Source organism: Geospiza fortis, unplaced genomic scaffold, assembly GCF_000277835.1.
Source record: "Geospiza fortis unplaced genomic scaffold, GeoFor_1.0 scaffold139, whole genome shotgun sequence".
NCBI lineage: Eukaryota > Metazoa > Chordata > Aves > Passeriformes > Thraupidae > Geospiza > Geospiza fortis.
Window position 1 is genome coordinate 1,226,978 of NW_005054406.1, and position 16,154 is coordinate 1,243,131.

The following is a 16,154-nucleotide window of genomic DNA, read 5'->3' on the forward strand; positions in this document are numbered from 1 at the left end:
CAGAATTTGTTTTTTGCTCTAATAACAGCTGATAACAAGCTCATGAGCAGTTTTCAGTCATTTGCTATCTGATTTTGTTCAGTACTTAGTGCTTACAAATATCTACTGCTATTTAATACCCTTTACCTATGTGCATGTCTATATATATGCATAGAGATTTGAAAATATTCAGTTTTACAGAGAGATAAAAGGTGTAAAGAGAATACTTGGCTTTAGTACTCCTCAAATCATTTCAGGAGAGCACAGCTGAGTTAGAGGATCTTGCTTTAGAGCAGACTTTATTATTCTTGTCTTGCTCATATTGGACACAACTCCTAAATGAGTAAATCAGGCCTTTTGTGCTAAATGTGTCACATAAAGGCCACACCCCAATGAGTGGTGTGTTGGCTGCAAATAGCAAGGTAAATATTCTTTGTATTACACTACTTAAGTGTTTAGAAAAACATGAATCCCTTAGACAGTAAAGGTTCGGTTGCTGTTGAAACCAAATAGGAATCAGAAAAGCAATTTTCCTCAATGCAAAGTGTAAACACTTTTCAAACCACAATGTAAGACCAGTGTTCTGGTGTACACAACCACTATGAGATCAGTGGTGGGTCTTACACCATATACTTGCAGTAAGAAGGATCTGTCATTTGCCTTGCCATTAGAACATACATACCCTTTATGTTTTGCCTGGAAAACCACAGGCTGAATGCTGGATCTGAGTTTAGTGTGACCACGTGCACTTTAATCCACAGCATGCTGTAGAGCAGTGTGAATACAGGCATGAATGATTGGATACAGGCTTCATTTTTGAAGTTAATTTTGACTATTATTAGTCAGAATGCGTGCTAAAAAAGATTAAATAAAAAACTGGGCTTCTATCATATCTTTATATGCTGGGCCTGGAGGAGTGGGCAGAGTTGCCAGTGCGGTTTAGAGATGGAGCAGTAATGTTGGTGTCAACCTTTGTGACAGTGGCTCCAGATAGCAGCATGTAGCTAGATATTTTTTGTGTGTCTTGGTATCTATTGCAGAGATGCTTCATGAGATTTATGGATCTGGTTGCAGATCATAAGTAATTGAGTTTTGATTGTAAATCGGGGAAAAAAGCAAAACTATCTTCAACATGCAACTGGTTATGTATTCTAGCATCTACCACCCTCCTCAGGGCTTTATTTGCTTGTAGTTTTACTCATGTTTACGCTGTTCTGCTTCCTTCCTTAACATGCTTTTTTCAAGGTAAGCCTGGTAGCTGAAATTTACCTCACAGATTTTTGTTTCTAGTATCATGCACTAAGAAACACAAGGAGGGGATTTTTTTCTAGGCGTGGTATGTCAGGCATTGGTTTTGTTCAACTCTGTACTGATGTTAAGAACTGATTCTGCATTTTTTTCTCTTTATCTCATCTCCTTTATGGAATTTTGTGCTCCAATTTATCTGAAATTTCTTGCTAAAAACCAGCAGAGACATGTTTAATACCAGTTCTCTTTTGTGAACCAAGACCAAAAGAGGGTTTTCAATTGATTGTGACTAAAATCTTAAACTTTGCTGGTGTGTTACAGAACACTGTGCCCTTCCTACTCAAGATCTATTGAAATAATTTTCTAGTCTTGACAAAACCTTTGGCAAAAATCTAATGTCCAAGACATTACAGGCAAGTGAAAAAGAAATTTGGTTTTCTACAGTTCCATTTTATCTGGATGGCATGAGTGTTTAAAAATTAAGTGTGTAAAAATGAAGCATAACCTTTCATTTTTAGTATCTGAGATTGTTTACTGACTCCAAGCTTTGAATTTGGGACTCATCAGCATTTTTACTCAAACTCTTGTATGGCATAAAGAGAGTTCAGAAAATTAAACAGATGCTTAAATTAGGCCAACAAATAGGCCTGTTAATTGTTCTGTTTGATTCTAGCCTAAGATTTTTTCATCCTCTGCCTGCTGTTCCTCATGTAAGCCAAAACAGAAGGATTTCAAGTGCAAAAATCCTGGGTGAATTACTTTCAGTGTGGAAAACCCCAGATACACACAGAAATGTGTGTTTAAAAAGAAAAAAAGTCTCTTCAATAAATTCCTTCTGTAGATAAGTGTATGTATTCATACAGAGTAAGAGTGAGCATGTTGGTCTATGCAATGTTATATGATTCAACTAAAGGAACTTGCCACTGGATATCTTGCAAGAAGCAGTTGTGTCCAAAGTACTGTCTGCATAGGAGAGGCCAAGGAAATGGGAGAGCAGTGGGATTTTGATTTATTCCTCTGAGTGCAGCTTGGAGGAATCCCCAGAACTCTTGTCTGTTAAATCCCGAAGACTTGTATTTTAGTATTTAGAACAGTAACCTCCAGTTCTCTCTGTTTTTACTGCAGACTCTTTTGGTAGTAGACTTGACAGGATAGTCCTTGGAGAAAGAAGATATTACAGGCCATAAGAGAAAATATAATCTGTGAGATTTTGAATTCATAACACAGCAGGGAGTTTCTCTTGATTCTGCTGGAAGCCTGCTTGCCTCTCAATGCTTAGCATCTTACTTTCTGCTTTCCAAAGGTGGCAGATATAAAATAGGGCGGATCCTGTTCAGTACTAAGCTATGTACTTCAAAAGAGAGGGGAACAAGTGGAGTAAGTTGGATTGGGATCTATGGAGTAAATGTGGAATAAAATGAAAATAAATAAGGGGAAAAGTGTTAGATGAACAGTGAAATACAGCTGTAAAAGGAAAATTAATGGAGGTTACAGAGGCAATATAAGCAGAGACTCAATTCTGAGAAGCCTGAAAGGTGAGGAGTGAAGAATTCATGTTCTATGTAGAAAACAAGAGCTGCTAAAAATTTGTTTGAAAGGGATGAATATGTTAGCAATAATGATAGATTACTTCATTAGGCTGCTCTGCTAGCTCAGGTTGAATTTTTTTTTTTGGTGTATCCCACTCAGTCCTAGATATGAACATGCAAATATTACCATATCTAAGAGGCTGTAGAGAGGAAGAGAAATTATAAATTCTTTAGAGTCACAGATGTTTCAAGAGTCCCAGGATGTTTATCACTAAAATATTAAATTAGAACTTTGAATTCACAAAGGAGAAAGCTATTATAAATGAGCTGTTCCCACAGATTTTAAATACTTTGATTTTATTTAGCATTTCATTGAAGGTCTCCAAATAGAGTACAGAGAAGTACCATCTCTTCCTTGGCCATACACAGTACAAATAAACCTCATTAAGGTTGGCTTTTTACAGAACACAAAATTTGCTCTTATAGTCCTTTCAACTTGAGTAGAAATTTAATACATAACATTTTATTGCTTCATCATGTTCATTCCATTAATATACACAGTCACCTGATCAAAGTTAGGCTCATTCATAATTGATGCCCTGAAGACAGATGACTGAAGTCCAGTAGTGTTTTACTTACTTTTTTGGCCTTTAAATTTCTTTTTAAAAACCCAAAAGCTCACAAAATCAAGCCATCTCAAAACATTTTCAAGTAAAAAAGCCAAGAAGTAAGAGAATATGAAACTCAAAACTGAAAACGATATTTTTAATAGCTGTAACATTTTCGTGTGTTATTCAGGTATCACTTCTCTTTCCTGTCATGATGTTGGTGATGTTACTTCTTCTCTAGAACCCCTCTGTAGGCTTCAGGATATATGTGTAAAAGTTCTACCTTAGAGTTTCATTCAAAAAAAAAAAGGAAGTCTAAAATAATTTAATAGTCTGTACCTAATGAATATAAAACCCAAAGTAACAATACTTTTAGAAGGATCATATGGTCTTGAATGTGTGGTACAGTACCAGTTAGATATGTTTTATAGCAAAGATGTAATAAATGCAATCATAAGTTTTTTTCATCTTATTTTATTTTAACACTTCGTATGTCCCAGTACCCGAAATATAATTGTGGGGACAGAGCTCCCTCTGATATTTGTATAGAGGTTTCTTTGAGAGTGTCAGGACTGTCACTTGCATATTCTGGAGTATAAAATGAACTCTGTATTTTTGAGTGGGGGGTGGGGGAGGCTGGGTTGTAACAGCTGCCCAGCAGATATTAATTGTATCTTCACATGATGCACAAAATTTCAGAGCTATCTGAAATTGTCGGCATTTAAGAATAATTCTTCACACTTGGTTCATTCCACATATTCCATTGGCCACTTCTGATACTACAGTAAGTATAGAGACAGTTTTTTTGGACTAACTTACTAAGTGACTACTTTCACTGGGGATGTATCTTAACAGCTGCTTATAAGTACTGATAATGCCCTTTATATTTTGATCCTTTCTGAGATGGTAAAAGTGTAAACTGTGTTCGTGTCTCTGTTCTCTTCATAATTCCATGTGATCCTGAATTCTTAACAGGATTTTGGTCTCTTGAATCTTTGATTTGTCTTTATTGTAAATAAAATAATTTATTATATATAAATAAAATGTTCAGTGTTCAAACATTAGATGACTTTCTTACATTTTCTTACATTTAAAATATGTCTCAAACCAGCAGAGGAATTTAGAACACTCATTTTCTCATTTTCATTCCCTTGAATGTTTGTGGTAATTTTGAGTGGTTAGTATGGTACAATTTTAAAACTTAGAGCTCTTCAATGTAATCATTTTTCTAGGGAATAAATGTTATTGATTCATTGGATACTGAAATAATAGAACTTTTTATTATATGCCCTATTTATTATGTTAGCTTTTAATCAGAATTTGACTCTACTCATGTAAAGAAATTTAGTCAAGCTGAAATCTGACACTGAAGCAAATACTAAAGGGAAAAGTAGTTATTTGTTCATTTTTGTGAACTTACTATATGTATTCAGTTAACTTACAACTTCTAATAAGTTAAATAGATTCCATATGCTTGAATGAAAATTAGTTTTTGTGAGGTCTTTGCAGCTGTTTTTATTTAGTTTGGATTCATAAATCATGATACAGAAAATAGTGCAGAAATTGTGTTACTCTGCAAGTTAAAAAAAAGGAGTTTGTAGAGTACTATTTTACTTCTCCATCCCAACTTGAACATAGTTTAGTTTCTGTTCTTACCATATTCCCCAGTTTTACTGCTAAATTAGTTGAGATTTTTCCCCACTGAACAAAAATTTAGCTGTTTTTAAAAGGGGTTTTCTTCCTGTTTGTAATGTCATTTAAGCTATTCATACCACTAAAAAAGTGAGCGTTGAAGTCTGCCTCAACTGATTTTGCAGGTGAAATAGATACTTCTGTTTATTCTACTACTATTCTATTTATTCTAATAGTTTTATGTTCAGTCTTACTGAATTGCTTAAAATGTTAGTGGGAAATGTTAAAGAAAAACAGTGTTGCAGAACTGTGAAAAAATCAGTTATGCAGGAAAAATTTAAATGTTCATGAGGAACTAACTGAACAGGTGCCCCTGTTGTCTTGGTATCAGACTCCAGTTTGCTCTCCAAAGCCCCATTAAGAATTTATTATTTAGAATATTTATCCCTTAGGGTAGAATTCTTTCCAGCACAATATTCTGGGATGACTATAGATGTAGCAATGCTGCTGCTGACACTTGCTTACATAGTAGTTAAAAATTCAGGGTTGAAATGTCTTTTGGATGCCTGTTGGATGAAAGAATTGACCCTTGCACATTTGTGATCAAATGTATCTATTTGGTAAAATGTCTGTGAGACCTGAAGAGGTGCCCTGCAGCCTCCCACTGTCCATCCATCCCAGTGTTCAGGTTCCAGCAATGGGGATGGAGAGGTAAATTAGGAGGACCACATCAGTTACAGTCCCAGCTGCTTCTTGCAGTCTCTTCACCTCAAATTCCCCCAGAATTAGCAGTTGCTGGATTAGAGGTGTTAGAGGGCACATCTATGCTAGGTCTGTGTAAACCTTCAACATTCTGTTCTTCTGATCTGAAGGAATGCAGATCTAGGCAACCTAGATCATCTTAGGCATGTGTTTTGAATCACTGGAGAAATATACTCAGAGAAATATTCTGCTTTTTTAGGTATTATTCCCCTGACCAACCGTGCAGTTTGTTACAAACAGTGTAAATTAGTAAGGATGTGCTGTATCCATATTTCCATCTTTGAAAAATCCCTTATGAAAATACTCAAATTGTCCCTCTCAAAAGTAGATACATTTTTTCTTTAAGGTAAGCCTGCAGAGATTGTTTTTGCAAATAGGTTTGTTTCAGCCCTTAATTTTTGCCTTAGTACGTGGAAAAAAATATTGTCATCCTGAGGCCTCCAGAGGCTGGGCAACAGTTTTACCTGTGTGTTTTCCTGACAGACACTGACACTACAAAAATGTTTTTCCTAGGCTGACCACCTTACTTAATCTACAGACAAGCCTGTTATATGTTTCTTTCCTGACATGTCAAACATCCATAATATTCACTTTATAAGTTTTTTAAGCCTTGTTCAAGCAACAGAATAGAAATGGTGTCTGTGGCAACAGCTGCTCCATGGATAGTGATATATGGATATATGATAATTAAATGAAAAAAAATTTTACAAATAAGTGATTTTTCTGTGGCATCTCCTTGTTGGGATGCTTTTTTATTTGTAAAGCAGTTTAATTTTTCTGAATAATATAGTAATACAAGAGTCAAAATAAACCCCAGCTGTCTTTGGGGTTCTTGTCCAAAATAAGCCTTCATTTCTTAATTCTCACTGATCAGCAGCTTTTTAGCTAAAATGTTCATCTTACCTTCTAGGATTTTTTTTAGGAAGCTGTGGTTCTCGTTTCACCACAACTTCAGTTGCACTACGAATTAGATCTCAATGTCTGAGAATTTTGAGATCAAGTGTAGCTTGTGTTCCCTGCAGCAGACTTCAATACACTGTAAAATAGCCAGAACTGATTTCATTCAGAAATGTGGCTGTTTTGTAGAGCACTTGGGTAGGGAACAAGATCATGGCTTCCCGGTTGTACTTGGTCTGATCTCCTGTCTCTTAGAATTAATGTCCTGATTATCTGATAAGCAAGAGTAATCTTTAAATTGGAATCATTGTAATGCAAAGCAGGCACAATATTTGAGTTCTTAATATGTGAATTTTTCTGGTGATCTGCACGGAAGCTGCAGGATGGTCTGCTGAGTTACCAAATGCATGGGTATATTTTTCATTTTTCAGTGCATGAGAGTTTTCAGTCCAGCAAAATTTTTCTATTTATAGAAATAAGTGGTTGTCACTTCTGTAATTGCAGTTAAGCAGTAGTTAATGCTTGCTTTGTCCAACACTTGTGGCATAACTGCAGTTCATGTCAATGAAAGTGTTTGCATGTTGATTTTTTTCTTCCTTAGTCTATAATGAAGGACTTTGAATTGTTCATTTGTAAAAGTTCAGTATGTTTATTGATAAAAGTGTTAACTATCTTTGCAGCATAGGAGAAGATAGTGGGTTCCTTTCATGTGTGCATTTGAGTGAATATTTTAAATACTCTTATTCTTTGCTAAGGTAATGTTCTCTGGAGGATTTAATTTTTTTTTTAATACTAAAAACTACTAGCTGCAAGCTTTATTGAAGCATCCTGAGTTAGACGATAACAAAACGGGGTAAAATGCAACATATATAATTGCTTATCTTCTGTTTATAGATTATTTAAAGAGCAACCGTGAAGTTGTCACTCAGTTTCTGCTCTAGTGCAGGGTTTGGGAGAGTGTTTGGGGGACCGTGAGACCCCCAACACCTTTCACAGGGTGAAAGGACCCTACAGCTGAGCTCTGCACAGCAGAGGATGGGTGGTCACTGCCTCTCACCAGAGGTTTTTTCACCACACACGCAAAGCCTCTCTCCCCCCACCCTTTGGTGTGAGGGTTTGTGCGAGCCTGGCAGGTGACAGATCTGGACTGTGGTCTCCAGCTTGATCCCTCTGGGAATGTGTTCTTCTTCCCAGCCCAGGCCTGAGTCACTTGATCTCCATCAACGTGCAGCCCCCAGGGCTCCATTCAGGGTTTGGGTGGTTTTCTCTGCAGCTTTTATACAGTTTTAATGTAATAGGCAAAAGTCTTTCATGAAGATGTTTAAGCCATAAATTATAACATTTCAGTCTCCAACCATCCAGTTACTGAATTGATTCACGCAAAAAGCAAAACAAACTAAAAAACTTGGGTCTGGTCATGGACTTCTGATACACTTCAAGCAGTGGGACTTCAACTAGGCTCTAAAGATGAAAACAGCATATCAAATGCTTTTAGATAGCTGAGGGTTCAGTCTCAAAATGGAAAGAAGTTTCTCTGTTAACCTATTGATACTAAAGTTGTGGTCTCTACCCTCAGGTATATTGTTGGTCTGAAATTATTGGGAGGCTGCAAAACTTGGTTGTAAAAGTGTTACAAAATTACAAAAATGGAAGCCTATTCTTATAAAATGACAAGTATTCTTTCAGTCCTACTGTTACCTCCAGCAAATTTATTAGGGTTAGAGTGCCTAGTTAGTTAACGGAGCTGCCCATACTGACTGGCTTAAATATGCTGCTTTTCATAGACAGAATAAGAGAGGAGGACTGATTTCTTGCATTCCTTCCTGTATAGCATGAAGTGAATCACAGGTTAAAAGTATATGCTGATTAAGTCATGATGACAGGCTGAAGAGTTGGAGGAAGTTTGCATCAAAACTGAGGCTTATGATTTTGGTGCACCTTCAAAAAGGATGCATAATAATCCATATGAACAACTCTGAGGTTTCAAACTAAAGCCTTCTAAAATAAGTGTACATCAAGGTCTCTGCTTGTATTTCCATGTATGCAGAATGACTGCTACAAGTTGCTAGTTAATGGCAGATTTTGGACTTAAAATATGTGATGGATTTCATCTAAAGGAAACCAGAAGGAATATGGTTTAACATATTTTGGTATAGATTAGATCCACGGAATCAAAATGGCCTTCTAGTTCAAATTCTGATGGATTTTAATGTTGAGTTGTTTATTTTGTTTTTCTGTTTCTGTTTTGCAGTGTTATGTGGGAGCCAATGGGAGATGGTAAAAAGATTATTTCACTGGCTGATAACAACATATTATTGTGGGATTTGCAGGAAAGTTCAGCCAAAGCTGTGGTAAGAAATTTTCTTTTAACAAAACATGCTACACTTGAATATAGTCCAAACAACAGCATTCCTTAGCCAAGAATTTGCTAATCTTTTAACTATTCCTTCAGAAGTATCTCGTTGCCTTTAAGGTAGGTGGGGGAAATGAATATTCTACTGTTGTCTTATTCAAGAGTGTTTAAGAGTAGTATTTTAGTACCTGTGGGTAGTGGGTAAATGTTTTCTTTGTTCTAGAGTTCCCCTTACTGTCCTGCTTTTATAGTGAGAAATCTAGAATAAAGCAGTGCTGATTTGGTGAATGTCTACAAGTGGAAAAATTGATGATCAGTCAAACCAAAGGTTGCTGAATTCAGATAATGGTGTAGTAACTCACAGTGGTTAATACCATGCAGCCCTTTATTTAATTTACAGCTCTTGATTGTATAAGCATAATATAAGTTTCTCTATTTGCTATGTACTGCTTTGAATTTTCAATGTTAGTTTAATTTAGTAATATACAGTTTATTCAGATTATTTCACTTATTGTTAAAAATGTCTTATTCAGGAACATATATAAAAAGTGTAATTGGCCTAGATTTTTGTCTGATTATGCCATATGATAGAATGTATATAGAAAACTTCCAATAATTCCATGTAGTCATTTAGCACAGTGTCTGTGCTTATAAATGGAAACTTGTTATGCCAAGGACATTGCTGTTCAATTGATCTGTTGTCACGTTTAACTCCTTAGGCCAGGGTTAATTCTTTTCCTGGATGCTGCAGAATCAGTTTTTTCAACTTAGTCAATACACTGTGTCCTAAACTCTTCCCTGTTTATACCACCTGACTGCATGCAAATAGATGACAATGTAATATAATATAGTTTAATACTTTGTGTTTATAATTAAGCCCTTTGGGTTCCTTCTCTAGATGAGAAACTTAAGGTGTTTTTCTCACCTGCAACTTCAATAGTTATGTTGCCTTCCAAGGCTTCAAATTAGTGTTTGTTTTTATCAAATTGATGTTGGGAGTTTCTGACAGCTTACCTCCAGGAGCTTGTCTGTCAGGCAATGTATCCCCTGCATTACACCTGCATTACTCAGTATTTCTTTCCTAATGTCTGCATAAGACACAAACCTTTCTGCAATACAGAAAAACTTTGGGGTTGGTACTGCTTCCATGCTGTGGGTCCTCATGTCTCCTTGAAGTACTGAGACTGCTAGGCAACTTAGCATTTTCCCTTTCTCCTACTTTTAGTCCTTGTGCAGTTCTGTCCTCACTTGCTGAAATTCTTTTCAATGTTAATGAATATTTTCACTGTTCGACCACTTTCTCATAACTCTCTCAGATTTTTTCTTAATCCTAACCTCCCTCCCATGGCAGGGGATTGGCATTAAATGATCTTTAAGGCCCCTTTAAATCCAAACCATTCTATGACTCTATGATTTCCTCTAGGATGCTGTCTGGTGTATCATCAGTTTCTCTGTGGAAATCTTGTCATGAATGCCAAATTTTGTGGGGTTTTTATTCCTCATTTTATATTGCTTGGGAATTATTTACTAGAATTTTGTATGTTTTGTCTTCCTTATACTATTCTTTTATCAAAACTAAACCCCTACTCTATCACACAAATATTTGTGCAGATAACTATGATTTCCATTTTCTTTTCCTTCCATTGCTAGAATTATGATCTGTGTAATTTTGGAGAGGAATAGATGCTATCAAATTTTGTAATTTCAGCATGATTTGGGGAATCAGTATTTTTATCCTCAAAGCAGCATTCAGCTTACAGATCCTTTCAGTATTTCAAGTAGCATTACTTATTAGAGTATTTTTTTAATTGGTACTTCTAAAATATTCTTGTACTATGTCAAATGTTGATGGCACAAAAGAACTCTAGAAGGCAAAATGATAAAGGAATTAAGGGGATTTAACTTGTGACATTATATGTTTATATTTTTATGAAAGGAAAATAATACAAGCAAATGTGAAATGTTGTATCAAAGAAACCACTTCACCTAATGAAGTAGCTGTTTCAACCCTTGGCTGACATCTTCAGATAAGGGCATTTAAAAATCTTTGTTAAAAATCTTTGCAGAAGTTAAGAATATTGTTCAGGTTTTACAGTCAGGCCCTCAGGAGGCTTCATATTGAATTTGACTGATCCTCTGTATTTCCATCTAATCTAGTATCTCATGTGATTGCACGGTAAACAAGAATTGTTTGTATTTAAAATTTTACCTGAGAATAACTGTCTAGCATAATCAGTCTTCTGCTCCAGCAGTTTTGAGTTGTTCTTAGATGATACTTACTTCAATACCAAGTCATACATTGCTGTTAAAGTGAAGTTTGATAGAGAAAGTTCACTGAAACTTGACTATCAGAAAACATACCTCCATGCATCAAAATCTTGAGCCCAGTGAGTCACTTCTGAGATGACTGGAATTCTTGCAATTTTTGAATGCTGAATTTTTGTCTGCAACAAATTTGTCTTACACATGTCTGTAGATTCCTGAGCTAGCTGGAGTCCAGCTGAACAAGACTGAGGAAAGCATAAGCATCTCTTTAAGAGGCCTGCACAAGAGTTTCTAGTAATGGATTTAAGACAAGCTGAAGTCCAGTGTCATAGGCTTTTTCAGGACTAGAAGTGGCTGTGGTACATTTCTGAAATATTCAAAGATTAACTCCTTACTAAGAAATTAACTCCCTGTGTACTTGTATATATGGCTGAAAAATAATAACTTTTATTTTGCAGCAATTTTATATTTGCAAAAAAAATATAGGACTGACAGTAACAAAGAGCAATAAAGAAAAACAAGCAATATTTTGTTACACAGTTGGCTTTCTCTTTAAAAAAAAAAAAAGAATAAAACCCTCTTTTAAATCAACACTCTACCCCAATTTTTGCTGCTGTAGTATTTAGAATGTGAGAGAAATCTGTGTGAACAGGTTGGTTATAAAACAGATAGCATTAGTAGAGGTAAGTAATAAATATATTTTCCATTTGGTTTTCACCGTGGACAAGGAGTGTTTGTAGGCTAATGAGCTGTTGAAACAGTGATTTCTTTCTCATAATTCTAAAAAGCACATGATTTGTATTTTAATGTTTTTTGATCAGAATGTAAAGTGAGACTTTATTGAGATATTAATAAAAAAGAGGGTTTTTTTGGGGGGTTTTTTTGGGGGTTTTTTTGGGTTTTTTTGGTTTTTTTTTTGCCTGGAAAACAGATATAGAACAGCCTAAAGCAAAGAAATCAGGTCTTGCAATATTAAAAAAGAGGCATGTTAAGGCAAAAAAAAAAAACAAAAAAACAAAACAAACCAGAAAACCCACAACATTTCCGTTATATGCAGTTACACGGAGGTTATGTAAATTACAAGAAAAGTTGTCTTACTGTTCATTAAGATGAAAGGTTGTCCATTTTTGGGATCTCTTAGCCACCTGATGTCTTATCACCTAACATGCTTTGTTTCAAGCAGGCAGTGACTAAGCAGGATGTAGCTGGTGTTGGGGAAACGTCCCTGTCTGACCGTCCAGGAGTCACTCTGGCAGTCATGCTCCCAGGGGCAGAGACTTTGGGCACCTCCAGTGGGCTGACAGGGCCCTGCAGGACTCCCTGCATGCCCCACTCTACACATCCTAGGTTTCCCATAGCAGTCTCTCAATCCTTTCCATCCCTTAAGCCATTTAATCACAGTGCTACAGCAAAACAACAGTCTGGGCTGGTGCCTCTCATGAGGGACCCTGAATAAAGAAAGTCCTGGCGGTTTATATCCTTCAGTTTATGCAGCAAAAGTCTGGGGTTTTCCTTCTCATTCCTCGGCTCCTGCTATGTCTCTGAGTGTCCCGTCAACTGACTAGTGACACAGGTCCCTGTGCCTTTTGTTGTGCAAATGGTCAGCGCTTCTTCCCAGCCCCTTGCCTCATTTCCCTCCACCATCCAGCTTGGCTGCACGCCAAGCTACCTCTACTGAATGTTTTCCTCAACGTTAGTAAACTTAAATATTCTGCGGGGATTGCTGGGGGGAGAACATCATTACAAAATATATATATTGCTATAGACTTATAAGTAAAGTAACAGTGTACTTCTGTGTGTGTACATGTGTTGTTATAAGTAAAAAATGTTGTGACTAAAACTTAAATCAAGAGCCTAGGATTAAAATAATAGAAATGTCAATGTTTTGGAATTGTTTTCTCTTTTTGTAAAAAACACATGATGGTGTTCAAGTTGAATAATATCATCATTGTTAACTAAAAGTAAGATCAGTTCCGCTGTATCTGTATCAGGCAATAGAGGTAAGGGGGTATTCATTACACTGGTGCATCACTGGTCTTCCTGTTTTTACAACGCCTTTCAATTGCTTCCCTTTGTTGCATAGGTACATATTATAAGCCATTTTAATGGCAAGAGGTAAACCAAATGCTACTCTTTATGGAACTTCCATGTTTATGAAAGCTTGTCTAAAATTCAGGTATAATATAGATGAAAGCCTTAAACTATGTCTGTCTTTAAAATTTTGTATCGGCCAAAATTTCTGCTTCTCTACAGTGATCAAAACTTCAGAGTCTTATTTGGTTCCTTTTCTGTATCTGCCTGTGATTTACAAGTCACATTGTTTCATTAAAATTAGCCTGAGGAACTGTGCAGTTCCCAATAGATTCAGAGCTTCTTGGTAATAAAATTATTGGTGTGTTCATTCTCTGAATTATCTAGTCAGCTTGGGATAAGAAACATTTGCTAACTGTAATTTAGTGTACAGTTCAGTGGGTTTGTTTGGGTTCATTTTGGTTTTGGTTTGGGGTTTTGTTTTTTATTTTCTTTCAGTGGTTTTTTTGCTAACTTGTTTCCACCTTACAGTGTTCAATTTGCCTGTATTTACATTAAGACAAGCTTCTCCTGTCCTTTTGATCACTCCCTTTATTATTGTTTTGAGGACATTACCTTCTAGGGTGAAACTAATGCTTACTGCATCATTACCTTTTGCAATTAAATTAGCTATTCTTTGCCATTTATAATCATTAGCTGGACCCAAGAGAAGCCCAGACAATGCACAAGGTGTGGATAGAATCTGCTGAGAAGAAGACAGTTAATATTTCTGTGTACAGATTTGAGGTCAGATGTCAACAAATTGCTAGAACTCTTCCTCGAGTAAATGCAGTATGTTTGGCATGGCAGATGAGTGCAACAGAATGAAATAGAGATATTAAAATCTAGATATTTTTCTGGTTTTCATAGGTTTTCACAAAGGGGACAAATAGAGGTGTGGCTTTGATCATTCTAATCCAAACTGTTATAATTATATTCCTTTTAGTTTTCTTGTCCTGGATTATTTAGCAGCATTCATGTGGTCTTGGTTCAGAACAACAGATAATATCAAGCAGTGGCATTCCAGGGAAGGCAGAATATATTTTGGGGAAGATTTCACACGCTATCTGGATAAAAGTGATGTATCCAAATAGAGAGAATGTTAGGAATAAGCATGAGATGCTTTCTTGGCAAGATAGCTGCTATTTCTCAAGGCAGGAAATACCTTGTGGAATTCAGTGGAGAATTTTTTAGCACCCCATTATTAGTGCAGCTAAAATAAACATAGATTAACTATAGGAGGGCAGAAAATGTCAGAAAAAAAATAAAAGGGAAATTACTGGATCAGAATGAGAATAGGAACCAGCTCATAGGGTTGGAATCAATTTTATTTAATGGTCTCCTTAACGAAAGAATAGAAGTAGGAGTGAAATAATGAAAATTATTGCTGGCAGAGCTTGGAATGCATGATCAGCATATAAGAATAACAATATATTTCAGAGGATGAGCTTGATATTTAGTTTAATTTTTGTAGTATAAAGCAGAAAACTTGTGTTTAAGGAATAAAAATATTTTCTTACTGTAATGCAGAAACTCAGCACTTAAAAATACGTGAATTCTGTTACTTAGCTATTCTGAGAATAGCTCTCAGCTGCCAATATGATGAGGCTATTTGAAAAGTTAAATAGTTTTAAGATGGTTCAGGAGTCAAGAACAGTTATGAAAGGACTCCATGGCATAGTTTCCTGCAGTTGGAGGAGTTGAACTCAATTTACCATCCTCGTCAACTTTTCTGCTTCTGTCAATAACAAGTCAGAAAAACATTCATACCTTTTAATGTCAATCTCAAAATAGTCTGCTTGGGTTTGTCTACTTAGTGTAGCCCTTAATATATCTTTCTTCTAAGTACTTTCCTGTTCTATTCTTGGTCACATAGCTCTTTTCTTGGAAGAGAGCATGAACAGTTGGTCTCCATGCTGCTTTGTGGTTTTCCTAGATAATTTGTGTACCTTTAACATTTAATATAAGTTGGGGTTTGGGTTTTTTTGAAGGATAGTGCCTGTCCTTTCCTCTTTCCAAGTCAGACCTTATGTAATCAAATTTGAAGCAGGAAGATCAACCTCAGTCCTTCATATTTTGACAAAAATAAGTTGGAGTCACTGTTACTTTGATTTGAATACACAGAAATCTGTCCAAGATCTAGGATGTCCCAGGCGAGATTTTTTCCATATTTTGATACTTTGTTTTTGTAAAACCCCTTTCTTCACTGAGAATAACATAAACAGTTCTGTTCTGATCATGTTACATTGTTTAATTTTTTTAGAAGATTTTTTTCTTACTTCAAAGTGTTGCACTAGTGCAACTGTAGTATAATATCATGCTTCTTTTCTATTTTTGTTCTTGTGTCACCAGATTTAGGCATTGTTTCCGCTAAGCATTTAGGAATAGTGTAAAATCCATCCATACTCCAGTAACCATTTTACACTGTTCAAGATTTCATTTTCTCCAGACTTCTTTTCTGAAATCAGCGTGATCCTTGTGCATTGCAAGAGTAATTCCTAATTTTGTTGTCTAAAAGTAGACATTCAGTCTTAGTCTATTCCTTTCCTTTTTCCTTAATGTAAGTCCCATTTTGTGTTTATAAAATGATACCATGAATTGTTTACCTAAAGTGTCCTGTGAGGCCCTCACACCTGCATGTATTCATCCCCTGGGCAGCACAGATCTTAACCTTCATGCAAGAATAATGTTTAAAATACACCTATGTCATGTTTTCCTTCCCTTTTGTAGTTAGCTTTTCTGCATTTAAAGAAGCGGAGGAAAGATTTCAAGATAAAAAGTGCACTTACTTACCTGTCCATATATTCGGTA

The 16,154-nt window shown here is 35.9% G+C and overlaps 1 protein-coding gene across 1 annotated transcript in view; it reads left to right on the plus strand.

Moving 5' to 3' along the window:
• Nucleotides 1-16,154, plus strand: part of EIPR1 (EARP complex and GARP complex interacting protein 1) — a 64,361-nt gene that overhangs the window by 27,888 nt on the left and 20,319 nt on the right. The window contains exon 4 of the mRNA XM_031061281.1: nt 8,907-9,006. Within this exon, the coding sequence (XP_030917141.1) occupies nt 8,907-9,006 (100 nt within the window). The remainder of the gene's footprint in view (nt 1-8,906; nt 9,007-16,154) is intronic.